This window comes from Ursus maritimus, unplaced genomic scaffold (genome assembly GCF_017311325.1).
Source record: "Ursus maritimus isolate PB19 unplaced genomic scaffold, ASM1731132v1 scaffold_29, whole genome shotgun sequence".
Lineage (NCBI taxonomy): Eukaryota > Metazoa > Chordata > Mammalia > Carnivora > Ursidae > Ursus > Ursus maritimus.
Genome location: NW_024425452.1, coordinates 27,025,030 through 27,052,399, shown reverse-complemented (window position 1 = coordinate 27,052,399; position 27,370 = coordinate 27,025,030). Strand labels below are relative to the sequence as shown.

The window sequence follows — 27,370 nt, the reverse complement described above, 5'->3', positions numbered from 1 at the left end:
CAGCTCCCTGACTAAAAATCTGGCACTGAGTCTCTTTTGGTTTTGGATGGGTACAGGTGAAAGCGGAGAGTTGGGATTAGACAGCTTTTCTTGACTAATGCATGATTAATTTGGATAAGGAGAAGTGACCAAACCTAAGGGTTGCATCTCATTGTTTTTTTTTTTTTTCAAGTTTATTTATTTATTTAAATAATCTCTACACCCAACATGGGGCTTGAACTCATGACCCCAGGATCAAGAGTCATATGCTCCTCCAGCTGAGCCAGCCAGGCACCCCCACATCTCACTGTTTTTAATCACTGTTCTGCTTGTTACTTTGTAGTTATTGAACCTCCTTCAAATCTGGTTGCCACGGAAGTCTCATCAAAATACATTAAGCTAAGTTGGAGTCCATCTCCTAGCCCAGTGACTGGCTATAAAGTCCTTCTTACACCAATGACTGTTGGAAGCCGACAGCACGCTCTCAGTGTGGGACCGCAGACCACCATGCTCAGTGTTCGTGACCTTTCAGCAGACACAGAATACCAGATCAGTGTTTCTGCCATGAAGGGACTGACATCCAGTGAACCCATTTCAATAATGGAGAAGACTCAGCCAATGAAAGTTCAAGTGGGTAAGTGAATAGGTCTATCATTGGGTTTGGTATATGTGATAGTCCATTTGACAGTATGTCTTACTGGTTCAGGTTTAGTTTTAAAATATTTGCAACAATTTTCTTTAAAATAAGTGTGCTTATTAAGAAAACCAGATAACTATATTTAACAATTAATTTATACTTGTTGAACTCTAATGGGCTTTTTTTCTTTTTACAGAATGCTCACGTGGTGTGGATATAAAGGCCGATATCGTATTTCTGGTTGATGGTTCCTATAGCATTGGGATTGCAAACTTTGTTAAAGTTAGAGCCTTTCTGGAAGTTCTCGTAAAAAGTTTTGAGATTTCACCAAATAAGGTACAGATAAGTCTTGTCCAGTACAGCCGGGATCCTCATACTGAGTTCACTTTGAAAAAATTCACCAAAGTTGAAGATATAATTGAAGCAATAAACACCTTCCCCTACAGAGGAGGATCTACAAACACTGGGAAAGCGATGACTTATGTCAGAGAGAAAATATTTGTGCCTAGCAAGGGTTCAAGAGGCAACGTACCAAAGGTCATGATTCTTATCACTGATGGGAAATCTTCAGATGCTTTCAGAGATCCTGCTATAAAACTAAGGAATTCGGATGTGGAAATCTTTGCAGTTGGTGTGAAGGATGCTGTTCGCTCGGAATTAGAAGCTATTGCCTCGCCTCCTGCTGAGACCCACGTGTTCACAGTGGAAGATTTTGATGCTTTTCAGAGAATATCTTTTGAACTCACACAGTCTATCTGCCTTAGAATTGAACAAGAATTGGCAGCTATAAAGAAAAAAGGTTAGCAGACGTCAAGTCAAAATTGCCTCTTCATGAACAAAGCATTTTTGGTTCTAAAATTGTAGATAATATGCTTCTCCGATTCTTTTTACATCCAGGAAAAAGTAACTTTCCTGTCTGATAGAAATATATTGAGCTTAGTTTATTTAGCTCTGAGATATGACTTTTTCCTGGGTATGGATCATATATTTTGGTGAAAAAGCTATTTACCCTGAATCATGAGATGTTTTTGCTCCTAGATCCTTAAGAAGGGGCACCAACTTTATCACACCTATTTGTCATATTGAATTCAACAACCTCTAGTTGAGTGTCTACTAGGTGATGAGAACATAATCCTAGACCTTTGAATTCTTCTTACGTGTTCCCTGCCCTGGACCAATTTTGGGCATCGTTCCTCCAAGCTGTAATTCCTTATCCTCGTTTTTTCATTTGTTCAAATTATATTTGTCAACATTCAGTTAAAAGTCCCATCTCTTTCATCAAGCCCTCCTTAACTGTTAAGTGCTTAACACTTAAGTGCTGTAACACTTACTGTCACTTCCAGTCATCCGGGGTTCTTAGGTACCACTCTGTTTTGTTAATAATGTCACACTCTCCTGTCTTTCCAACTTGATTGTATGTTCCTTGAGAACAGTAGTGTGCCTTAAACATTGGCTCTTCCTATGATTTAGTTTAATGAATATTCTTTTGTTAGGAAGAGTTCCTTAATCATTCCTTTGAAATATCTGTCTACCACCAAAAGTTAATATCTGATTGCCAAGAATTAATGGAAAAATATAGCTGGGTTCATTTTAGGTCTGTTACTGTTTCAATATTCCAGTTGTGGGCAGGACCATTCCATTACTGCTGTTGGTTTAGAAACCCAATTCAAATTAAATTTTAGTTAATCTTTTAAACAGCGTAGCTTAGTATTGCGAACGGTCAAGATAAATGATTAAGGCCTCCCGGTAGGGCTGTAAATGAGAGGCCTTCTCTCAGTGGTCATGTGTGGAATATTTACTCAGTACATTTGTCTCAGTGACTATTCCCTCAATGAACATAAGCCATTTCAGAAACATAGTCATCAGGTCCATTTTTGCTTTATAGATCTAAACATTTTAAAATGTGTCCTTTTTTTTTTTTTTTTTTAAATAGCATATGTGCCTCCAAAGGATCTTAGGTTTTCTGAGACGACTTCTTACAGTTTCAAAGTTAACTGGTCTCCCGCTGGAGAAAATGTTTTTTCGTACCATATCACCTACAAGGACGCTACAGGGGATGATGAGGTCACAGTGGTGGAGCCAGCGTCAAGCACCAGCGTCATTCTCAATAACCTGAAGCCAGAGACCCTGTACTTAGTCAACGTGACTGCAGAGTATGAGGATGGCTTCAGTGTTCCCTTATCGGGAGAGGAGACCACTGTGGAAGGTGAGATGGGGTTTCTGACCCTGTTTTCCAAAAACTAGCAATTTATTTTAGAACCAAGTTATAGTTTGAAATAACCATCTCCTCTATGGAGATGGTGAAGGCCTTTGTTAAGAGTCAGCATATATAAAGTACAGCTATTCATACATCTCTTTAAAAAGTAAAAAAACTTTATTAAAAAGCCCCTAGCTTTATTTTGATGAATTTGAGGTTAAGAGGTATAGAGAACTGTTAATAATTATGGAATTAACTCTTGAAATACTGCTTACCCAGATTTTTCTGTCCCATATTTCAGTAGTGTTATGTTCAAATACTTCTGAATTTTGTTGATTTTATCTGTGGATGTGATGGCAAATATATCACCAGATATTTTTTCTTTTTAAAAATTGTGGTAAAATACACATAACATAAATTACCATTTTAACGATTTTAAGTATACATTTCAGCGGCATTTAGTACATTCATATTATTATGCTACCATTACCACCATCCGTCTCCAGAACTTTTTTCATCTCGCAAAACTGAATCTCTGTACTCATTAAAAAATAACTCTTGATTTCCACCCCTCCCTGCTGCCCCACTGCCCCTGGAAACCACCATTCTATTTTCTGTTTCTATCAATTTAACTACTCTATGTACCTCATTGGAGTGGAATTATACAGCATTCGACCTTTTGTTTTCTGGCTTATTTCACTTAGCATAATGTCCTCAAAGTTCATCCATGTTATAGCATGCATCAGAAGTTCCTTTCTTCTTATGGCTGAAAGATATCCCATTATATGTGTATACCACACTTTGATTATTCACTCACCCACGGACGGACACTCAGGATGCTTCCACCTTTTAGTTATTGTAAATAATGATGCTGAGAACATGAGTATACAAAATTTACCAAATGTTTTAAGCATTATTTGTTTAGATATGTCCTCTTGACTGTATAGAATTGAGTACTTTCTGATACATTTCATTATATTCGACATTTAAAGGATACCAAGGAACCTGGTTACGAGAAGACTAAGACTAGGCAATTACTTGTCAATAGTAAAAGGCATGTCAATTGTTCTCTATTTTTATTGGGAATAGGTGAAGAAGCTCAAACAGATGCATGAGGAAATTAAGATAGTTCCAAAGAAGTATTTGCCAGCAGGGATGGCATATATTGGCATATCTTGCTGATAAAAGCTAGAGAATCTTTTTTCTCTCGAAGATTTTTAAAATAAGATTGATCTTTTCTTTTTGTGCATGGTTTAGGTATATTTCTACCCGAAGGCCAGCAAATAAAATAATGGCCTAAGTTGACTTCTTTTCTTATGATTTTTGTGTAATCTAGAAGTCCATGCTTAGATATTTCTGATTTTTTCTTTCTTTTTTAGGATTTATTTATTTATTTGAGAGAGAGTGAGTAGAATGGGGCAGAGGTAGAGAATCTTTTAAGCAGACTCCCTGCTGAGCGCAGAGCCCAATGTGGGGCTTGATCTCAAGATCCATGAGGTCATGACCTGAGCCAAAATCAAGATTTGGACGTTTAACCAACTGAACCATCCAGGCCCCTCAATATTTCTGATTTTCTGATGATTTCTCTGTAATGCCAAATTGTTGCTTGATGAGCCCCTGGCCCTTTTCCTTTAGCACTTTGGGATGGGGATGGGGATGGGAATATGTCTCAAGAAGAAATTTAAGTCCAGAGGGCTTTTGAGTAGAGCCAACTGCATTCATATATGCTCTAGTTTTTGCTCATTGGGCTTCAACAACAGCATTTGGTAATACATTTCCCGTCCTATTGTCTGAGTGAAATCTGAGATTTAAACGTTCTTTAGACAATAAGGAAGTTTCCAATTTCAGTACCTTTGTTAGGCTCCCAATTATTTACCGTCAACGTATGTGTCAGGTGCTGTGATAATTGTTTTCCATGGATTATCTCATTTAACCACTTCAATTTTCCTAGAAACAGTCTTTTTTTTTTTTTTTTCTTTTACTCTTGGGCAATCTAAGGTTCAAAATTACATATTCAGCTTCAAAGCTAGTAGAGGAGTTCCCCTTGATCCTCAGCTTCACTTTCCATGGTTTTAGTTGCCCACGGTCAACCACAGTCCAGAAACAGATAATTTTCCTTCTGACTACTGTTAGAAGGTCAATAGTAGCCTAACGCTATGTCATGACGCCTACGTCATTCACCTCACTTTATCTTATCACATAGGCATTTTATCACCTCACATCATCACAAGAGGGGTGAGTACAGCACAATAAGATAGGATGAGAGAGAGACCATATTCGTGTAATTTTTCTTACAATTTATTGCTTTAATTACTTTATTATTAGGTATTATTGTTAATCTCTTAATGTGCCTAATTTATTAATTAAGCTTCATCAAATGTATGTATAAGAAAAACATAGTATATATAAGGTTCAGTACTATTCATGGTTTCAGGCATCCTCTGGACATTTTAGAATATAACCCCTCAGATAAGAGGGGGGGTGGGGAGCTACTATATTCAAATTCATCAGTTTATCTGCCTCATTTGTTCTGGCTATTTATTCTTTTTCCTTGCCATCTAAAATGAGTCATGGGTGTAAGTCCGCCAACTGTTCTTGCTTTTCTTAGGGGATACACTTTCTCCCTGAAGTGATCTACTGATGTGTTGGCTATTCAGATAAACTTCTAATTTTATGTGAGATAAATGCAGATGTATTGCACTGTGCTTTCACTCCAGTGAACTGAGAAGACAATAACCTTTAGTTCATCTTTCCTGAATGTGTGGTCCAAACGGACAATTTGCCCCTTAAATGAATTAGTAATGTTCACTAACTATAAAGGCAAATGATGTTCTCCTTTAGGCTTAATGAAAATCCCATTTAAGATTGTGAGTCTATGGACATTACCCACATTGCAATTTGACTTCAAGATTTAGATCCAGCTAGCATTCATTAAGTACAATGTGTTTGGTCCAATACATGTATGGGTCTAATTATTCTCCAAGTCAAACGATAATACAGATAAAAAAGTTAGCTGTGGAACTGACTGGATAAGACAGTCCATTCAACTGGGTAAATATGGTAGAACTGGGTGTTAGGTATTTTCCTACTTTTCTGAGAAAATCTAGTTAGAGGGAAAGCCTTGGCTACCTATATTTCAAGAAATGAAGTATTTTTATTCTTGAATATTATGTCAATATGAATTTACCATTTAACAGAGTATTTATGATTTTAAAACTTTACTATTAGGTACCTCTTTATTTGATTACAAAGTTAACAGTACTTAGTTTCTCTCTGTATATTTGTAGAGTATTTGTTGTTTCAGCATCTAGCTAATATCTGGCTAAATGAATGCTGTAATCAGGTTGTTTGACAAAAAGCTGCTTTTGGATTTGTTTAGAGAAATGCTACAGTTTAGTGATCAAAAGCTTAGTTTTGCATTTTTTTTATGTAAAATAAACTTTTTTTAAAAAACAAATTTCAGTAAAAGGAGCACCTCGAAACCTAAAGGTGACAGATGAAACTACAGACAGCTTTAAAATCACCTGGACTCAAGCTCCAGGGAGAGTTTTAAGGTACCGAATTATATATAAACCAGTTGCTGGTGGAGAAAGCAAAGAAGTTACTACCCCTGCCAATCAGAGGAGGATAACGCTTGAGAACCTGACTCCAGACACAAAATACGAAGTATCTGTAATTCCTGAATATTTCTCAGGACCTGGCTCTCCGTTGACGGGAAATGCAGCAACTGAAGAAGGTAGAGGAAATATGCTGACCATATGGTAACAACCCAAACCTTAGACCTCAAGGGATCCTGTAGGCAGCTACCCAGACACTACAGGCCATGAGTCACTGTCTCAATTATCTGAGTATCTTGGACTGTAACCTTTTAGATTTGAGTTACTCAAAGTTTTGACTTACTTATGACAGCATTTATTTGTGTCAATAAAATTATCGTATGGCCTAAATATTCTTTCAAAAAATAATATTATTATTAAATATTCCAATATAAATTGAAGGATGACTATGGATTAAAAATTAAACTGCTATGTACCATTGAGACAGATTAGATATTACCTCTTCAGGAAGATTTTTAAATATTAACCAGTTTTTATTTAAATGGCATGGTTAGACTCCCAGGATAGATTTTGATATATGTTGCAAATAGTTAATGTTTAATATTTATTTCATTGAGAAAAATTAAGGCATTTCTAATTTTCATTTTATTCCCTATCTTTAAAGTTAAAAATAATAATAACAACAACATATAAGCAATAATGAACTGTTATTGAGGACTTATTTGTGTCAGGTTCTGTGCAAAGAGCTTTTCATATATTATCTCATTTAATCCATGCATAGAGTCAATGGAATTGTTAATATTATTATCCTTTTTTATAAGGAAATCAAGGCTAAAGATACTAAATAGTAACTTGAGTCATGCTGCTGATAAGCAGTGAATCTGAGGCAGACACTCATAAGGAATACCCACCCCAGCTCGGGCTGCATCACTACTTCCCTCCCAGGGGAACCTAGCTAAACAGCCTTTCCTGTGGAGACCCTTTCTTTTTCCATCTGCTTTCTTCCTCCTCTCTGCCCTTAGGGAAATCGTTACCTTCTTTTTTCTCTTTCTAGTTGGGGATCTAGGGCCCTTTGTGCTGGGTACATAAAAAGACCCAGTGACTCTTCATCTTTCTAGAGTAAAAGTGGCTAGCTGTTGTGTGCCCAGTGGAGAGTGTCTGGGCTCTCTCCAAGGGTTGGGTGACTTGCAACCCTTCAGAGATGACATGACCACTCCACCAGAAAAGTCATGAAATGCTAAAAATCGTAGTTGTAAAGAGGTAGCCCCTGAGTTTTACCCAAGGCAAGGCCTCCCTTGGGCTGTTTCCTCTCTTTTTTTCTAGGGATAGCATTTGGTCATTTATTATTTTTATCACATCAGTGTATTTCCTGGCCATTACGTTTAGAAGTTCATAGCATTATGCCAATAAATCTTTTTTACTGAGGCTTTCTTGGAGGCGTTGAAACCTACATTGTGATACTAATCAACATATTTACAACTTGTAGCTCTTTGTTCCACTTTCAGAGAAAAGATTGTAGTTTTTAATGTCAAAGATAGTAACACAAAAGATACTAACCTGTGTAAACACAAGAGAGGAATTGGATGATTTTTGCTTTGTTTCTATTAACACATAAGTCCCAGTTTAGAAATGTTGAGGCTCTGTTGGCTTGTCAACAGTTACAATTGCTGCAGTATCTCTCAGCATAGAAATTTGATGCAGCTTGCGCGCACGCGCACGCACGCGCACGCACGCGCACGCACACGCGCACGCGCACGCACACGCACACACGCAGACACAAAGCAACAAAGTGTTTTTGAAGTCATTTTATTAAATAATGAATTTCAATGTTGTTGTTTTTTTTAATGAAGTTAGAGGGAACCCAAGAGACTTAAGAGTTTCTGACCCTACAACATCAACTATGAAATTATCTTGGACCGGGGCACCGGGGAAAGTGAAACAGTATCTCGTCACATACGTCCCAGCGGCAGGGGGTGAAACTCAAGAGGTCACTGTGAGAGGACATACGACCAGTACTGTGCTGAGAGGATTAAACGAAGGGACACAGTACTCCTTATCGGTGACGGCCTTGTATGCATCTGGGGCCGGAGATGCCCTTCATGGTGAAGGAACGACACTCGAAGGTAATTACTGTCATGTTTTATAGAAATCCCTGAGTTGATTTGTGATTGCATTTAGGAAGCTGAAAATGTTTGCAGAGAATCAAATCTAGAAATGTGCTATCCTTTCTCTTAAAAGGAATTTGTATTGAAAAGTAAGCAGCTACAAAACTGCGTCTTATTCAGAGATGTAGAATGTAAGCAACTGTAAAAAATTAAATTTGATCAGGAAGAGGTGTATTGGGGAGCTGAGTGCATAAGAAGGCCATAGAACTATGTTCCTAATGCCATGGGCTGGGTAAGTGGAGAATAGGAGTGTGACAGTCGGAGTAAGAAGCGACCTTGGGAAACACGTGTGGAAGAAAAGGATTTGGGTTGCCCACATTAACACAGCGGTTTCCATCACTTAGGAGCAGACAGGAACACTTTGCTGACTCTGAGGCTCTTCTCATTCACCATGCATAAAACCATTTAGCTTGAGAAATGTGAGGATCCATGTTTCTGCTTTGTTTGTTTGCTAAATGACCTTAACATTCAGTTCTGTGTTAGAAGTTTGAAGTTCGTGCAGTATTTAGCAAGAACCACCAAGACTGGGGCTATGTCCTTTGTCCTCCAGACTTAATTGTCAGAGGGCTTCATATTTCTTAGAATCTTTGGAAATATAATGGCAGCTTCCATTTAACTCACTGCAACTACAAAGTAAGTTGTGTAAGAGAGAGAAAGCCACAATAAGAATGTTGTGATATTAAAAAAAAGTATCAGTGATGGTTACGATAATGTGTCAGTACTGTAGTTGGGGGCCTAAATGGGAAATCAGGATTGATTCCTTCTTGTTATCACCATCTTTTATATGACCTATTTAACATATTTATAGGAAGAAAATGAATCTGAAGTATCTTTTGTGATGTGAAGTCACAGTGAGTTTAGGTAAAATGTCTGTCAAATTTGGAGGATCCTGGAGTTTGGAGGTTTGTAGATGTTGTAATTAATAGGGACAAGGCCCACAGGAGGCAGTTTCATTAAAACTACAAGATTAGTCAAGAATTAAAAACAAATAGCCAAAAAATATTTTAATCAATTCTATCTCTGACAGTAATCAAGAGTTTAATTCTAATAGTCCATGACATTTATTTTTAAAAGAGGACTTAAATGAAAGATTAAATACCAGTGTGTAAAATACTGATTACTAGAAGACTCCTGGTTTAACTACTTAGCCATGTGACCTTGCAATGGCTCCTTAACTCCTCCGAGCCTCAGTTTACCCATCTATAAAGAGGGGATGATCATTTCTTCCCCTGCATCCCAGATTTACTGTGGAGATCAAATGGGACACTGTAAGTGAAACTTTCTGGGAACTGTAAAATACTATATGTATATAAAAATTCATCAGGAGGAAATGACATTCACTTTAGAATTGATATCTAAAAATATGGCTTTTGTAAGTATTTCAGAGATATTGATTAGCTACACTAAAGTTTTGAAAATAATGAGAGGTGGAAATGGAAATTGCCTTAATTACAGACACCTAATCCAAACAGTAAAGCATGTGATCTTTGTATCTGGAGAAACATCCAGAATTTCTGACAAGTTTGTTCTTCTGTTTTGACCTTTTGAAGTTCTCTTTCTCTTGTGCTTCCCAAAGGCTTTCAACATAGATTGTTTATAGGATTTTTTTTAAGGATAAACTTTTGAGCTTTTGTTTTTTCTGGAATAATTGTAGATTATTCATGTTTGTGAAAATTTCTCCCTTGTAAGGAATATCTTGGAAATATTTTAATAGTTTTGCTGTTTCTTGTACCTGTTAACCTTCCAATATTCTTCTGCATTTTCTTACTTTAAAAAATATATTCATAGTCAGAATTTTCTTGGGGTTAAAAAATTAGGCATTTTTGCTAAGAATGATATATCAATCTTTAGAAAACAAAACACACATTTTAATTTAACAGTAAACACATTCTAATAGGCTTTGATTTCTCTGGGCCAGGTGTATGGCTAAACTGTTTCTAATTTTATAGTTTTGTACAAGTAGTATAGAAAATCTACCAGCTTGTATGCATGTGTGAGTGTGTGTCCGTCGTGCATGCGCACACACACACACACATTTGATCAGAAATTACCTCCAAGGGCGATACATGGGGAGTAAAATTAATCTGAAAAATTACTGTTCTTCACTTCCTGAGACGGAGGGAAGTGAGATGATTAACTATAGTTAATTGATAACTAAGTGGTAATAACACATTTTTTCCCCATTTACACCAAAGCTCTTTACTACATAAAATGCTGTCAGCCTGATTTTATGAACATATTTATCCCATCGCATTATGTGTGGTAAACTTGACAAATATGTGAAAGCATAGTTGTGACTAAATTAAAATAGTAGAAGATTTTTGCCCCTGGTTATTCCATTTCATTTTATTGTATTAACTCAGCCAAATCCACATACCATATACAGGAATAGGATATGATGGTAAATGCAGGGAATGGAAAGCCAGAAACAGAGCCAGGCAACTGCTTTTGAGGGCTGCTGTTTTTCTAATCTGTTTTTCTCTTGGGAGAGAAGGTGGTAAGAGCAGACCTTGAAGGAATGTTTCTTCCATCCAGAGGCATGGCTCAGGTGGCAGGCGCATTGTGTAGGTTGAAAATTTTATAGATAGCCTCAGGTGCATTCTATTCAAATAAAAAAATATTAAAAAAATATTTAGTGTGGTCTGCAACTGTCCCTAACTTGAATCTGTTTCCTAGTTTGTTGAAATGTAGCCAATGATCAGAAAATTCCCCTGTCCCTGGAAGAGAGATTTATTAGCATTGGCATGGAGGAAGTTGATGGTTTGCGCTAGTACTGTATGAAATAGAATCACAAAGACAGTGCTTATTACTATTTCAGATCCAAACTTTAGAGGAATCTGAGCACAAACTATTAGGTTTGATTTATTTTGTCCCCCCCTCGCCCAGTTGTTGTTGTCAAAATAGATTTAACGTAATTACTAAAGGACGGTTGTACATGTAAGTGTACTTTAGGTCGTGATAGAACTTTTAGTTGTCACTGTTAGTGTGTAGAGAGAGGAAAACCTGCTCTTATAAACCTTGAAATGAATAATGCCCATTTTAATTCTGAGATTTACCACAAATGAATGAAAATTTCAGTTTGGGAATAACATGGTTCTTTTTGTTTTTGACTATTGGTTTTTGGCTATGGAAAAGATGACTTTTCAAAAATTTCCTTTGTTTCAGTTGCTATAGCAACCTGCCAATGTCTTAGACCCGGACAGCTTCCTGTACATCAAACCAAGTTCACTCAGCTGACATTTTGTTACAGTGAGGTTTTTAGCACATCACAGGAATTCCTCTGCATGATGTTGAGTAACATGGGGCCTCTCCAAGACAGACTAAATAAGGTCTCTGTTTCCCTAGATTTACTGCTATCGCATAATTTGAAAAAATCATACATTCTGGGTATAACAACGCTGAGGTTTCCAGGGAATTTTAGCACAGTTACCAAACAGCAATTCATATTTCCTTTCCTGTGCATTAATGGCTCATCGGAGAAATATCTAAATCACACTGGAGACATAACAATTATGGAAGAAATCTCATACAGGCTTTGAGGTTGAAGGGTGATTTAATTGTTAAAGAGGTTTTCAAGAACTATGTATTGCTTAATGTAGTTGTTGCTTATCAATAGTGAACTTTGTACTTTGGAATGGTGGCTCTGATTCACTGGGGTTGTAAATCAAGTGTGTTTCCACATAAACGTGGAAGCAGGTTTTCTGTATTCTGCTGTGGAAAATTGGATGACTTTTGAGCTGAGCTCTAACGGAAAAGACAAATTGATTTAGAAGAGGATTTACATTACATTTTCAATTTAACTTCTATTTTTGAAAGTGGTATGTGAAACTCAATGAAAGCCGACTGGAACAATTTATACAGTTTCATTTCATTATGATTAATTTTTCAGTTATCATCATTGGCTAATTTGTGTTATAATTGTATTTGAATTGGATGATGATTTGCTTTTCAGAAAGCAAATGGAAAAGGGCTAAGGAAACGTAGGAAAGTTACTTAAATGAGGCATTAGTTCTTTGGCCTTGTATGTGGAAAAAAGTGGAAATCAACCCCTTGTGGATGTTCAGATCATGAGAAATGCACCTGTCTAAATTACTTCCCACAGTAGTAGCTCAGAGATGCATGCAAGCAGGCATGAGAAAAATGCCTTTTGAATATACCTAAATATGGTTTATAGTCAGAGCAGAAATGCTGAGTATCAAAATTTCAAAAAACTGATAAATTTTGTGTGTTTAAACGTATGACAGAAAAGGATGCTATTCCTTATAACTATACTGGTACCATACTGGGGAGAATAGGTAACTGGGAAAACTATTGAGAAGGATAAAGTTGAAGGCACACCATCATTATAGAAGAGGACTTATTTGAAAAGACTGCCAGAAATTCTCTTACCAGAAATAAAAGTAATATAGAAAGCATAGTCATATACCCCAGAACAGCAGAAAACAGGTACCGTGAGATTAAATATTATTGAAAACAATGCCACTTACGTGAAATCCTGAACAAACTGAAACATCATAAAAAAAACATTTATAAGTCTTGGGGCAGAGCAAAAGAGGAACTTGAGGAAGTTGGAAGCCTTTGCTAGAGCAGAAGTGGATCCAGGTTCTGGGTAGCATAGTGACAAAGGGGCAAAAAGACTACTGGATTTGGTTCCTATTCACTGGACCTGTCTATGGCTTCCCCTGTTGAGATACAGTAATGCCTCCTGCAGAAAGGCTATAGGCTTGTCTTCTGACATCTTTCCTTTCTTCTTCCTCTCTCTTTCCTTTTCCTTCCCAGATTCACTAAAAAGAGACTCCCAAACCCAATCTAAGCAAACCAGGCCAAATAATCTCTTCCTGTGTTATGGATGTTCAAAGTTCCTTAGATTGAGGACAAAACCTACAATTCAGTATTTTAACCCAAAGCAAATGCCTGGCTAGATAACACTTGAATTGAACTTCATTCACAGGAGAATGTGATCAACTCTTGAATAAGAAGCATGTGTTGAGAGCCATTTCCTTTTGAAACAGGATGAAGGGAAGGAGAGAGCAGTGAACATCCCATGTGTGTTATGGGATGGAAAGGATGTGATGAGAAGATCTGATCAACTTCTCAGTTCTCTGAGGGTCAGCCTTGAGACAGTCTACTACCTAGAGGCCAATTTGTCATGTGTGGTCATAAATCCACACAATGTATAAACCAACAGATCGTCCCATACGGCGTCCCTGGGCCCAACGAGTTTGATCAGTTTTGCCCTCACCACAACCGTCTTTATTTTGAAGGAGCCTCATTTCAGAGTGAAAGCAAGCATGAGGGTTTCTTCCTGCACTGACCAACCACATCTTCCAAATCAATGCCTCCCTAAGGCCTCAGAGAGAAATAGCAGAAAGAAGGGGAAAGAAAGAAATTAGAAAAGAATAAAGAATTGTAGGGGACTAAGAATAAAGAATTGTAGGGGAAGGAGAATAACAGAGATTTTTTAAAAAAGATTTCATTTATTTATTTGTCAGAGAGACAGCACAAGCAGGCGGAGCGCCAGCCAAAGGGATAAGCAGCTCCCCACTGAGCAAGGAGCTGGACATGGGACTTGATCCAGGGACTCTGGGATCATGACCTGAGCCAAAGACAGATGCTTAACAGACTGAGCCACCCAGGAGTCCCAAGAATAATAGAGATTTAAAAGATTTTTTTAGGAAGTATCAGTGCTTAGGCGTATCTCCAGATATTCCAATTTAAATGATTTGGGCAGGGCCCACTCTTTGGCACCCCCGGTGATTCTGTGTATCCTATCAAATCTGGTCCCTTTATTTTGCCCCAGGGCCCTAGGAGGTGACAGCCTGCTGGTGGTCTGCCTGCTCAGCCGGTTGCACACCAGGTCTTAAGACCAGCTTGGCCACTTCACAGCCTGCCAATTTTATCACAGGGTACAATTCAGTTGCTTCATTTTTTTGTAATCCAATATTTGTCCAAGCCAAGATTCCATTTAAAAAATATTTTTTAAAGGGTTATAGGTCTGATAAAATTTACTTGTCATGAATACATCATATTCTCAAAATTCTTGGGTGTAATGCAGCAGCTAGAATACCAAACCCTCCAGCTTTTTTGAGAAAAATAGTTTATCGATGTGTTTGACAATGGTATAAACTTAATATTTAGGAATATTCTTATCAAACCGACTGACTGACATATAAGAAGCTTATTGAAGAAGTTTATCTTTTCAATCTTGGCCTCTGGATGGAGGTGCCTTTCTTCTTTCTTTGGATTCCATATTTCTTTGTTACTAACATGGAATGTTGAATGTCAGTGTCTGTAGATAACACCTTTGGGTGTCACAGGCAGATTGTATAATTTTTTGAGGATAGCTTTCTGTAATTGAGAATTTACTCAGTGCTTATTGGAATTAGCGTTGTCATGCCATTAATTAGAATTTAAGAATATTTTTTAGCTAGTATTACATTTGTACTTTAAAAAAGTGCTTTTACTGACTCTTTTTGGGACACTGATAAACCTTGCAAAGGTCTTTATTGCAATTTCACTAGTATTTTGTTCCAGCTTTACAGGTTCTGAGAGTGTTAAAACAGTTGATTAAAATCCATGGGAATGCATGCCTAGTGAACTAGGCTCCTTTTGTTTGTAGCCCAGAAATATCTTTGTGAATGTATTTTTGCTTCAACCACAATTCTTTTCCTATTATTTTCTCACAGTGGAATCATTAGCCTGTGTTTGTGAGATTGATGTCTGTTGTCATGGTAATAAATAATGTCGCAAACTCAGTGCTGTACAAAGTAGGGAGGAAAACGGGCTGAGAAACACAACCTTGGAGCAGATGAGAAGCTGAAATTATTGTTTGTAAACTACTCCAGTGTTAATTTGGAAGATAATTCCCACAGTCTAGCTAATTTACTCGTCTTATACTTTTTTGGAATGTCATCAATGCCATTTTTAGCTCATTTAAGTTCATTCACTTTCAAGTACAACGATTTTACAATGGCTGCAATTCCTAACTGCAATTTAGGCAATTTAGAAGGGGCCCATGTGAAAAAAAGGTGTACATCAAGCAAAGGAAACATGTGCTGCACATTTAAATCTTAGAGACCAGTTGCTGGGATATCAATGATCTAAACAAAATAAGACATAAAAAACAACAACTAAACTAGATCAAAGGATCTAGTGGGCATTTAAGTAGCCAGTACAGTAAAAGAAGGCCTTCAAGTAAGAATTAGCCTGAAGTACTGAGGGAACAAAGTCAGTATGTTCTTGAAAAATAAGTATTCTTGGTTTCAGTGAAATATGTAGCTAATTTCCCTCCAGAGATGAGATGTCCTGTCAGCAGTTACAGTTATTTATAATGGAGTTCGAATTTTCCATTTGTGCTTGGGGTATGGTAGGATGCCCAGCTCCTGTTTTATTTATTTTTCCCTTTAAATTCTACAATATGATAGGTTTCTGTCTACCCAGATTTCTTTTCTTTTTCTTTTCTTTTTTTTTACTTATTGTTATCTTTACTCTTTGTGTTGAAATTTAGTTGTTTAATTATGAGTATTTTTAAGGTATTCATTTTTACTCTTTGATTCAAGTAAAGTAATAGTCTTCAAAAATCTTGTAACGGCATTATATATCATTTGCTTGAATTTACAACAATTACTAGTGAAATGTATGCTGTAGAAGCAGATAGTTTTATATTTATGTCATGCTGTGGCATAAACCCTAGTAAAGGTAGCCAATATAAAGTGACCTGTATATTTATCTTACATTTAAATTATGGAAAGTGAGGGTTTTATTGGAAGACATCTGTGCTTCCTATTAAGTTGAGGTTTCCATATTTTTCCATTTGGGTTGTATTTTTTTTTTTTTTTTGAATTGAAAGAGCCAAAATTTAGTAGCAGACATTTTCGATCAGCTAGAACAAGTGGTGTGTTTTATTTTGATGACTAATTGCTTTTGAGTTTTCCAGAAGAATTGGTGGTTTTTAGTTTCATTAGAGTTAAGCTATATTGGAAGTTTGCACTTCTGCTTTTAAATTGCATGAGCAAAGAGAGTTTTCACCAAAAAATGATGCTGGAATTAATTTTTGCAAGTGATATGAAATTGTGGAAGTTATCAAAGGTCATATATTGAAACTGAGCTTATTTAAATTACATCAGAGGAAAAAAGATGGTAAAGAAATAAAGATCTTTGTGAACAATGGGCTATGTCATAAAGCAGACTGACATAGGGTAAAATTTGGGGATTTCGGTGCCTTTTTTTCCCTTGGAGAACACATTTGTAGGCACGTACTCTTTCATGTTTGGATGGCATCCTTGTCCTGAAGGGCCTTACAACCTGACTGAACATGTGGGTGCCAGGGTGATAGGTGGGAATCAGAAAGATCCTAAAGTTTTATTCCATCAATCTGCTCCACTGACAGAACAGGACAGACAGCTCAGGAAGAAGAAATGGGCAACTTTAGACAAACTGAGTTTGAATCCAGCAAGTTAGAATGTCCACCAGGATGAAGGAATATTTACATATCTAGTAGACATTGAAAAATCATTCCCCTGTAATTTTTATTCTAGAACGTGGTTCACCTACGGATTTCGTTACTAAAGATATCACTGACACATCAATTGGGGCGTATTGGACATCTGCTCCAGGAATGGTTCGAGGTTACAGGGTCTCATGGAAATCGCTTTATGATGATATTGAGACTGGAGAGAAAAGTCTTTCCGGAGATGCAATTCACACTGTGATAGAAAATCTGCAGCCAGAGACCAAATACAAGGTTTCAGTCTTTGCAGTTTACAGCAGTGGAGAAGGAGAACCTTTAAATGGAGAAGCCACAACTGAATGTAGGTAACATCACGAGTGTGTTTCGCTGTGTGTTGGGGCTGCCTAATAGCCATCAGCTCAAGTGACAGTTGAATCGCTTGCTTTTATTTTTTGTTATATGATAAATGGGGATGAAAAATTAAGACCTTTAAAGACTATGGTTTAAATTCAGGTTGGTTTAGTTCCCTTTGTATAAAAATTATATCACATTTTGAAATATTGAATCCCATCCAACTACCTGTATTTGTCTCTGTCTTTTTTTCCTGATAGGATGGTCAGCTAGATAAGAAACTCAACTAGTGAAAAGTTCAGAGCCATGGAGACAAAGAGAAGGAAGGCCCATTTATAGTTGTATGACTTTGGGCAAATGACTTAACCTTCTTTGAGTCTCTGTTTCCTTATCTGTAGATTGCAGTCTCAGAGTCGTCTTGAGGGTTAAATGAAATAACAGTGTGCAGAGCACCAGGAAGAGTGCCTAGCCACTTAGAGTTGCTTGATACATGAGAGTGGCTGTTGAGACTGATTATTATATACCCAAGACCAATCCTAGAGACTTGACTTTATCCCTCTTGTATTTGGTAAGGTTACATCGAAAGTCCCCTCAATTTTCTGGTGGCTCAGATTTACCTCAATGTCATTAATATTCTTTCTGGTGAATAATTTTGAATGAAAAAATAAATTTTGAATTTATTATCAGCTGGTTGGTGAAAAATGCACCAACATCCCTTAATTCTCTTCCCTAAGAAGCCGTTTATTCCTATTAAGCATAGGCATTTCTAAGCATTTATAGGAGAAAAGTTTATTCCTTTTGTTCTGGGAGGGTTTTAGGAAAAGGGGAAAGCATGGGCTATTCTTGCATTTCCTTTTATTAGAAAGAAATGGAGGGATTGAGGGATTTTTCTGGTAGAGGAGGGGAGAGGAAAGTGCCATGAGCAATTTCAGATAAGCCCCATATCCTGATTTTCAGTTGTCCTTAAATTAAAGTCTTTTCGTCTGAGTTGTCTGAAGAACTCATCTCTCTTTTTAATCACTGGCAAACTCAGTAGGATGTATCTAAGTTTAAATTTGTGTCAAAATTTACCAGATTAAAAAAAGTCAAAGTCCTTTTTGGAAATTTAAATATGTGAAAAGCCCTTTTCTCAGATATTCACATGATTGGTTTCCATGGTAGTAAATGAAATCTCGTGTCTGAATATATTGGTTGATGTAATTTAAGAATCTGGCAGAAATTCATCTCTATTTCTGGCAGAGATTTATTTGTTGTAAAGAGAAATCATGATATAAACTAGGCCAGATATGACACATATAGCTAAATTTATCTGTAGGAGTAAAGATACAATTCATGTGGTTGAGCAATTATGAAAGTATATTATTTAAAGGGAAGATTTTTCAAAAATTCTCCTCCATTGTGTCTTCTTCCAAAAAGACCGGGTCTTCAGATATTTATTTGGGATTGAAAATCTCCACAGGGGATATGTTTTAGCCAAAAGCAAATATGTTAGTAGAAATCCTAAATAAACTTTCATCTCTAAGAAGCTGAGACTCTAAGAAATTGTCAGTATTTCTTGGCTAATTGATTGATTTAAAGGTAAGTGAACAGAAAGGCCTCTTTTTTTTTTTTAAAGATTTATTTATTTATTTATTTATTTATTTGACAGAGATAGAGACAGCCAGCGAGAGAGGGAACACAAGCAGGGGGAGTGGGAGAGGAAGAAGCAGGCTCTTAGTGGAGGAGCCTGACGTGGGGCTCGATCCTGGAACGCCGGGATCACGCCCTGAGCCACAGGCAGATGCTTAACGACTGCGCCACCCAGGCGCCCCCAGAAAGGCCTCTTTTGAACTAGAAACAGACTAGGCAGGAATGAAATGTACATTTTTTTTCGAGTTTTATTTTTGTGCAAACTGCTCAAACATCTAAGCAGATAAGAGAGAAGGCAAGAAACTTCCTTTGCGCTACTACCATTTTGTTGAATTTTATTTTGCTTTCTTTGTGGGAAGTAAAGCAGTTTATAAAGTGCTTGAGAAATCTGAGTCAGATGTGGTGTTTAGGTACTGGATGAATCCTAAAGTACGGATAACTGGGCAGAGTCACTAGGTCATGCTCTTAGAGTTTCTTCTAGATTTCCAAGGGGACATTTTGGAAGTATTTTCAGGATTGCTTTTACCTAAAATTCAGCAATATGGTATGCGGACTGTTGATACAATGAAAACCATGGATTGCGGCTAGAAAGCCAGCAGATGGGAACCTTTCTATTGGACCTCGAGTCTATGGCAGCTGGTTTAGCAGAGGTGCAGTGGGTGTTGGAAAGCATCTCGTGAGAGTTTCCAAAATGTGAAAAGAACTTACGATGTGACTGTTGAAGCATTTTATAGCGTGTAGCGTATCTATCAGTGAAGTGAAAAATCTTGCTTTTTACTCATGGGATGCCAATGTAGCTTTTTATTTCTCCCTAAAATCCAAAGTTTTCCATTAAAACTAGGGTAAGATATGTTGTACCGTATGCTTACATTGCTGCTTTTAAGATTTTCTTTTTAGCACTGATTTGAAGCAATTTGCTTCTGATGTGCTTGTTGTAGCTTTTTTCATGCTTCTTGTGCTTGGGGTTCACTGAGCTTCTTGGATCTGTGCGTTTATAGTTTTATAAAATTTGAAAATATGTAGATCATTATTTTTTCAAATACTTTATTTATTATACACCCACTCTCTTTAGGTACTCCAATTATACATGTATGTTAGTCTATTTGAACCTATCACACAGCATACTATTGTGCTGTTCAGTTTTTCAATCCTTGTGTTTCATTTAAGATAGTTTCCATTATCATGTTAACAGTTTCACTAAGGTTTCTTTTTGCAATTTTGAATCTGCTGTCAATACCATCCTGTGTATCTTTCATCTCAGACATTGTATTTTCCATCTCTAGAGGTTCGGTTTGAGTCTTTAATTTTATATGTTCTGTGTCTTTACTTAACATGCCTACTATTTCTTCTGCTATTATCAACATCTGGAATATAGTTGTAATAGCTGTTTTACTGTCCTTTTTGAAGAATTATGTCCTATTGTCATTTCTGGTTCTGTTTCTACATATTTGATTTTTCTTCTTATGGGGTGGTGTCTTATCTCCAACTGCCATAACAAAACACCATGTACTAATGGCTTAAGCAACAGAAATTTATTTTCTCACATTTCTAGAGTTGGAAGTCCAAGATCAAACTTCTGGCAGAATTTGATTTCTGGTGAGAACTCTGCTCCTGACTTGCAGATGGCCATCTTCTCGCTATGTCCTCACATGGCCTTTTCTCCTCTCTGCATGTGGGTGGAGGAGGGGGAGGGGACGAGAGCATGCTCTGGTGTCTCCTTTTCATTTTATGAGGATTTCAACCCCATCAGATTTAGTACTGTACTCTTATGACCTTATTTAATCCTGATTACCTCCCTAAGGTCCCATTGCCAAATACTATTGCATTAGAGGTTAAGGCTTTAACAAATGAATTTTGAGGAGACACAATCATTCAGTCTATAACATAAGTCATATTTTTTTCCTTCGTTGCATGCCTGGTAATTTTTATTAGATGCCAGACTTTGCGAATTTTACTTTGCTGGGTGCCAGATATTTTTACATTCTTATAAATATCCTTAAGCTTTGCTCTGGGATTCAGTCAAGTTACTTGGAAGTAGTTTAATTTTTCTCAGGCTTTCATTTAAGTTGTGTTAGAACTAGAGCAGAGGATCCTTTAGTTTAGGGATAACTTTGCCCCATTAGTGGGGCATTACTGGGGACCTGCATGAACTCTAGGAAATAATTGTTCCTTCTGCTCCTTTTGGGTGGTTCTTTCTCTAGTTTTGGGTAGTTTCCTCATACATATGCACTGATTAGTACCGGGCTGAGAACTCCAGGAGGACCTCTTGCAGATTTTTGGAGCTTTTCCCTCTGTTACACCATCTCTTCTTCAGTACTCTGCTCTGCAATTCTAGATGCCTTGGACTCCCCTGACTCACAGAACCATCTCCTCAATTAAGTGAGATCACCAGGCTCCATCTGGTTTCTCTCTTGCTGAACTGGAGCTGGAAATTCTCTCTAAGCAATAAGCCAGGACAATTGTAAATCTCACTCTCATTCCTTTCTGTCTCTCAGGGATCACTGTCCTATATGGCCTAATGTCCTATGTTTGAAAAATGTTGTTCAATGTATACATTTAGTTTATTCAGATTTTTTAGTTGTTCAAGTTGTCCTTGCCTATTTGAACATGAAAATTCCTCATAGGATTAAGAAGCGTTCTTTGCAACATTTCCTTCAGTTTAGTGTCTTTGTATAGAAAATGCTTATGACCTTTGCATGTTAAGATTATTGAACCGAGGGGCGCCTGGGTGGCTCAGTCATTAAGCGTCTGCCTTTGGCTCAGGGCGTGATCCCAGAGTCCTGGGATCGAGCCCCGCATCGGGCTCCTCTGCCGGGAGCCTGCTTCTTCCTCTCCCACTCCCCCTGCTTGTGTTCCCTCTCTTGCCGGCTGTCTCTCTCTCTCTCAAATAAATAAATAAAATCTTTAAGAAAAAAAAAGATTATTGAACTGAGTGAAATAATCTTGCTTATAAACTCTATGTGAGAGAAAAGAGATGTGTGTTGGCTCTTCGTGGATGTGGGATGATCTGTTTCTGATACAATTATTGATAATTGTGAGATATTAGTAAACATTATTTAACAAATAATATTGATTATATATTTATGAAACACTTTTTATATAAAGCATTTCCTAAAGCACTCAGTGTTATACCAATGTATCTTTAGGGCCCTTGAGATATATTTATGTGTTAGAGTTTCCTATTCTCTTGTGTTCATAGTTTTACATGTCCGTGGCAGTCAGAAAGAATAGTGTTAACGATAGTCAACTCTGGCTAGTCATTTATCGACTGTATCTTTTTCTGAAAAGACCCAAGTAGTATTTCTGACCCTAAATTCATGATTTTTAGTATTCCCCACAGCATGATTGCCACAGGAATTATTTACAGCTGGAGATATAATAAAAATTCTAAAAGCTCATCTCCGGAAATGGATGTTTTTTTTACTGAAGTCTCTAGAATGCAAAAGGAAATCCGTGCAATAAAAACTTCCATTTTTTAGTTATTAGCTAGATAAAGAGAAAACATCTTACCATGATCTCACCGAGATTAGGTTCACGCGCCATCATGAATCGATGAGAGATCGTAATGCTAAGCAAGAGCACAGTACACATATTTAAGAAACCACAGTTTCTTTTCACATAAATGGGAAAGTAGACATGTGTATTTTCTTTCAACATAGTATACACTGTAATCTTCCTTTTATCTCACAGTATCTCAGGATTCAAAAATCTTGAAAGTGGATGAAGAAACGGAAAACACAATGAGAGTTACCTGGAAACCGGCCCCCGGGAAAGTCATCAACTACCGGGTTGTGTATCGCCCCCGTGGGGGTGGGAGACAAATGGTTGCCAAAGTGCCACCCACAGTCACCTCAACAGTGTTAAAGCGACTTCAACCCCAGACGACATACGACATCACAGTTCTCCCAATGTATAAGACAGGAGAAGGAAAGCTCAGGCAAGGATCAGGAACGACAGGTATAAAATAACTAATTTTTTGGGGGGGGAAGAGGGTAATATTTTAAAGGAAGGCTTTCATGCATCTACTTTATTTGTAAATGTCTAAAATTAATTCTGTAATAAGTTAAATTGTAATAATTAGATAAGATGCCTAATTAGCATTCTGTTTTTACCACTCTAGTTCCTGGTAAAGTGATTCTACATATTAATGTTCTAATGTTAATCTAATCTTCTCAATTGTGAGAATTATTTCTATGTCCACTTGGGTAGCACTTCGTGATCAGGGTTTTTATTGGGTATTCTATCTGGTGCTGCCTGACTTAACCCTATTTATAAATATAAAATTTGAAGTGTGATGTATGTGATGATTCCCATGTTTATCGCTTAGATATTTCTAATTCAATTTCTTATTGCAGAGGAGAATAAAAAACCCAAAGCTTAGTCTTATGGATAATATTTTAAGATCTCTTTATCCTTACAGCTTCTCGATTTAAGTCGCCCAGAAACCTCAAAACATCGGACCCAACCATGTCAAGCTTCCGAGTGACTTGGGAGCCTGCTCCTGGGGAAGTAAAGGGTTATAAAGTCACGTTCCACCCCACAGGGGATGACAGAAGACTGGGGGAGTTAGTGGTTGGACCATATGACAATACAGTTGTTTTGGAGGAACTTAGGTAGGAATGAACTGTATTCAGTTTTTGTTAAAAGATTGAATAATTTATGGAAATTAGTAGGCCTTCCACAGATAATCACTTATGTGTCTGTTTGCTAGCAGAGGGTTTAGAATCAGCAGAAGTTGTTCTCTTATTCTTGGACTTGCTGAAGTTGAGGTTAGGATTCAGAGGCTAGCAGAAGTTTTTGTAATGTTTTAATGATTTCTGTTATTAAGTGATCAGGAATGGCATTTTTTCAGTAACATCCTGCTTTTTAAAAATTAATGTCCATATTATACGATTTCACCAAAGGCAGCTTGTCCTAGCCAGACCCGTGGAAGCATGGGGGTTCTTGTGCCTTCTGGAAAGGCCCAGGTGACTCACGCTGAGATGCTGAGTATGAATCCCCTTCCAGGGTGGGCCATGGGACAGAGAAGCAGGACTTTGTTGTTGGTGCCAGCTGGCAGGATTTGGGGCAGGGTGGGCTGATTAAAGGTCTCGCTTGAGGCTGTGCAGTGGAAAACAAGGAAGTTTGAGTTCGAACAGCACCCTACATTCATTACAGTAGGAAGAATGGACTACTGTGGATTGCCTTTTGGGAAATTTGTTTGTCTCAATCATTCATTCAACAATATTGAAATCTGTATAAACGCTCACTATTTACTTTTATCGGATTAGACAGGATGAAATGTACTGAGCCCACTATGTGCCAGGTACTTTATGTTACCTTGCAAATGCAACATTAAAATTATTTTCTTAAAGCCCATTGCTTAGAAGCAGTATGTTATAATGTGCTTTAAGTGAATGTTTGTAAATCAAGATGAATGTCTTTAATAAAGCCAAACATGCTACCACTTGAGCCAGTATACATACAGACTATATATTTTAACATTTCAGGGCAGGTACCACCTATAAAGTAAATGTTTTTGGAATGTTTGATGGAGGAGAGAGTTCGCCACTTGTTGGACAAGAAATGACAACCCTTTCTGACACAACTGTAATGCCGATTTTATCCTCTGGTAAGAAATTGAGTTACATTGCCCTAGGAAATCTTAATATTATGAAACCATTTCAAATGTGAACTGTTAGGTTAATCACACAGTGAAAAGCAGCTATAAACATTTTATATTAAAATGTATTTAAATAATTTATATGCCTAAAAACATATCTTCAAACATCCAGCTAAGCATGTCTTCTACAGTATTTTTTTAAGGCCTGTTTTGTCAACATTGCATTGGTTACGTAGTACTATATTATTTAAAAGATGAGTTTTTGCAGTGGGTAGGTAATATAAATTTTCTCTCCTTTTGATGACTAAAATGCAATTTTATTTTGTTAATGTAGTTGCAAAAATGATTTACTTGGGCTGAGCAAGTAGAGTTGGGTTATATAAGTAGGTGGACAGCCATGACTTGGGAAGCAACATGGTAAAATAAACCTTTAGATTTTCCTGCTCTTGCCACAATTATAGCTTCGATGTGCACGATGCTAGTTCTGAACATTCTTAGAGGTGGAAGAGCTGGATAGAATTTACTTCCCAATATTTTCCAGCATTTGATAAAAAAGAGTAGATCTGGGCGGGTAGGGGAAGGCTTGCAAAGGCTTAGGTGTTTGGAGTAGTATCTGGGAGTCCTCGGCCCTGATGGAGTGTACTGTGCACGAAGGACACCTTTGTAGTGTGATAAACATCATTTAATTTTTCTCAATGAGCTTTTTAAAACAATATAAAGATCAGATGCTAAGATGGCAAGAAGTTGGGAAAGTCATGGCTGGTAATGTAAGCTCTCAGAAAAGGGCATTTAAAAAATATGGATGTGGATAAAATAAAGTGTCAAATCCTGTTTTGCATGAATGCTCTGTTGTTTCTGTTATGATGATATTAACTGACTTATATTTTTATTTTGTAGCTTGTGCACTGAGGATATTGGGATTTTTCTCTCTTTCCAAAGCACCCTAGCTTTGTATCAGTGTTTGTCCTTGTTGTCTCTACAGCTCTCAATTTGTATATTTGTTTGCATACTTCTTCTAAGCTGTCTCCCTTCTTTCTTGGTTTTTTAAATGTGCAGACTTCACCATCTGTATATACCTGATTGTTATACATAGTAGATGATAAAGTTAAGCAGCTAACAACTCAATAATATAATAGCTATCAGGTTTTAAAACAAGGTATCTTTATTTCAAAAAGGCCTAATTTTAAGAGTCATGTGTCTAGTCCTTCATGATATATGTAATAATTACCCAGAAGCTTAGTTATTTTAGAAGATGTTTTTAGCTCAGTAAAACCTTTCTTAGCTCACACATTTTATCAGTTCATTTCATACTTGTCTGCTAATGACCATTACAGCTTATGGAAAAATGCAGCATCTAATCTTTAGATCACATTAAAATTTTATTAAAATTATGAATGCCTTATAGTTAGATGGCTGTACATTCTCATTCATTTATTTCAGCTCTTGGGTTTGTAAGCCCATTCACATTTACAATGATGGTTTAATTTAAGTCTCCAGGGCCTACGACTGTGGCCAGGAAATATAGTCAAAGATGAAGGGAAGACTTGCCATAGAAATAATCATTGGAGGAATTGGTGATTCTCATGAATGTTATTTGAGGTTAATAAATCATTTGGACATATGTTCAGAGTCTTGACCTCCAAGTCACAAAGCTAAGCTACAGAACTGAAGGCAGCTAGGCAACACTGAGCATCCAGGGATGGCAGAGGCATGGCTAGGAAGTAACCCTGCTAAGAATTTGCTCCTGACCTTGCCCTGTCTCATGATTGCCATGTCAGGAATGGAGTGTCTCACCAGAGCAGAAGCAGACATTGTGTTGCTGGTGGATGGATCATGGAGCATTGGCCGGGCAAATTTTAGAACCGTGAGGAGTTTCATCTCTCGCATTGTGGAAATCTTTGATATTGGTCCCAAAAGAGTACAGATTGGTAGGTCTGGCAATATTGAAGACCTTTAGACATTTTAATCATGCTCTTTTATATATGCTAATGCCACTGATGTTATTTTAGCCCTTGCTCAGTATAGTGGGGACCCCAGAACAGAGTGGCAGCTAAATGCTCACAGAGACAAGAAGAGCTTGTTGCAAGCTGTGGCAAACTTACCATACAAAGGAGGCAATACTCTCACAGGTGAGTAAGGATGATGCGGTGTGCTTTTAGCTTTTGTTTTTGGTCAGAACTGGTGGCTGAGTAATCACGTGACTGGTTCTCTTTTAAACATAGGCATGGCTTTGAATTTCATTCGTCAACAGAACTTCAAGACCCAAGCTGGTATGAGGCCTCGAGCTCGAAAAATTGGTGTTCTCATCACGGATGGAAAATCACAAGATGATGTTGAGGCACCTTCAAAGAAACTCAAGGATGAGGGTGTGGAGCTGTTTGCTATTGGTAAGCACTCAAAAGGCTAGCGGTGCCCTGGGGGTTACAAAAGCTGAGGATATTTTTGTAGCTAAAAATAGTTTTTGAAGCACAAAAAACAAACAAACGTATTTTCCCTATCACATAATTTATCAAAATGATATGCCAAGAAGTTAACTCGTTTTCTTCTTTTCCCCTCATAATGGGACAGAAGTACATGGCTTCTTAGAAGAAAGTAATGGATCAAGAGGACAAATGTGCTATTAATAGGATTCAGGAAAATTCCTGTTTGGTTTTCCATGGCACCATGTTTATTTTTGATAGCCATTATTTTACTTTGCAGAAAAAACACTCAACAGACTTTTTGGTGGGAAATTGGTGCTAGAAGCTTTTAGAAGAAGCTAATTCAGAATAGCCTTTAGTTTATATTATTTTTTCTTTGTTTCT

General features: G+C 37.3%; 1 protein-coding gene across 2 annotated transcripts in view; it reads left to right on the top strand.

The window, feature by feature from the left end:
* COL12A1 (collagen type XII alpha 1 chain) overlaps positions 1-27,370 on the top strand; it is a 111,531-nt gene that overhangs the window by 15,157 nt on the left and 69,004 nt on the right. Inside the window, exons 8-19 of one of the 2 annotated variants that reach the window (XM_040643676.1) lie at positions 323-613; positions 813-1,415; positions 2,550-2,822; positions 6,277-6,549; positions 8,221-8,493; positions 17,073-17,345; positions 22,655-22,921; positions 23,385-23,577; positions 24,454-24,575; positions 26,345-26,494; positions 26,576-26,695; positions 26,789-26,953. In XM_040643676.1, coding sequence (XP_040499610.1) covers positions 323-613; positions 813-1,415; positions 2,550-2,822; positions 6,277-6,549; positions 8,221-8,493; positions 17,073-17,345; positions 22,655-22,921; positions 23,385-23,577; positions 24,454-24,575; positions 26,345-26,494; positions 26,576-26,695; positions 26,789-26,953 — 3,003 coding nt within the window. Of the gene's footprint in view, positions 1-322; positions 614-812; positions 1,416-2,549; positions 2,823-6,276; positions 6,550-8,220; positions 8,494-17,072; positions 17,346-22,654; positions 22,922-23,384; positions 23,578-24,453; positions 24,576-26,344; positions 26,495-26,575; positions 26,696-26,788; positions 26,954-27,370 lie in introns of those variants that run through there. The other variant, XM_040643675.1, reaches the window with a different exon arrangement.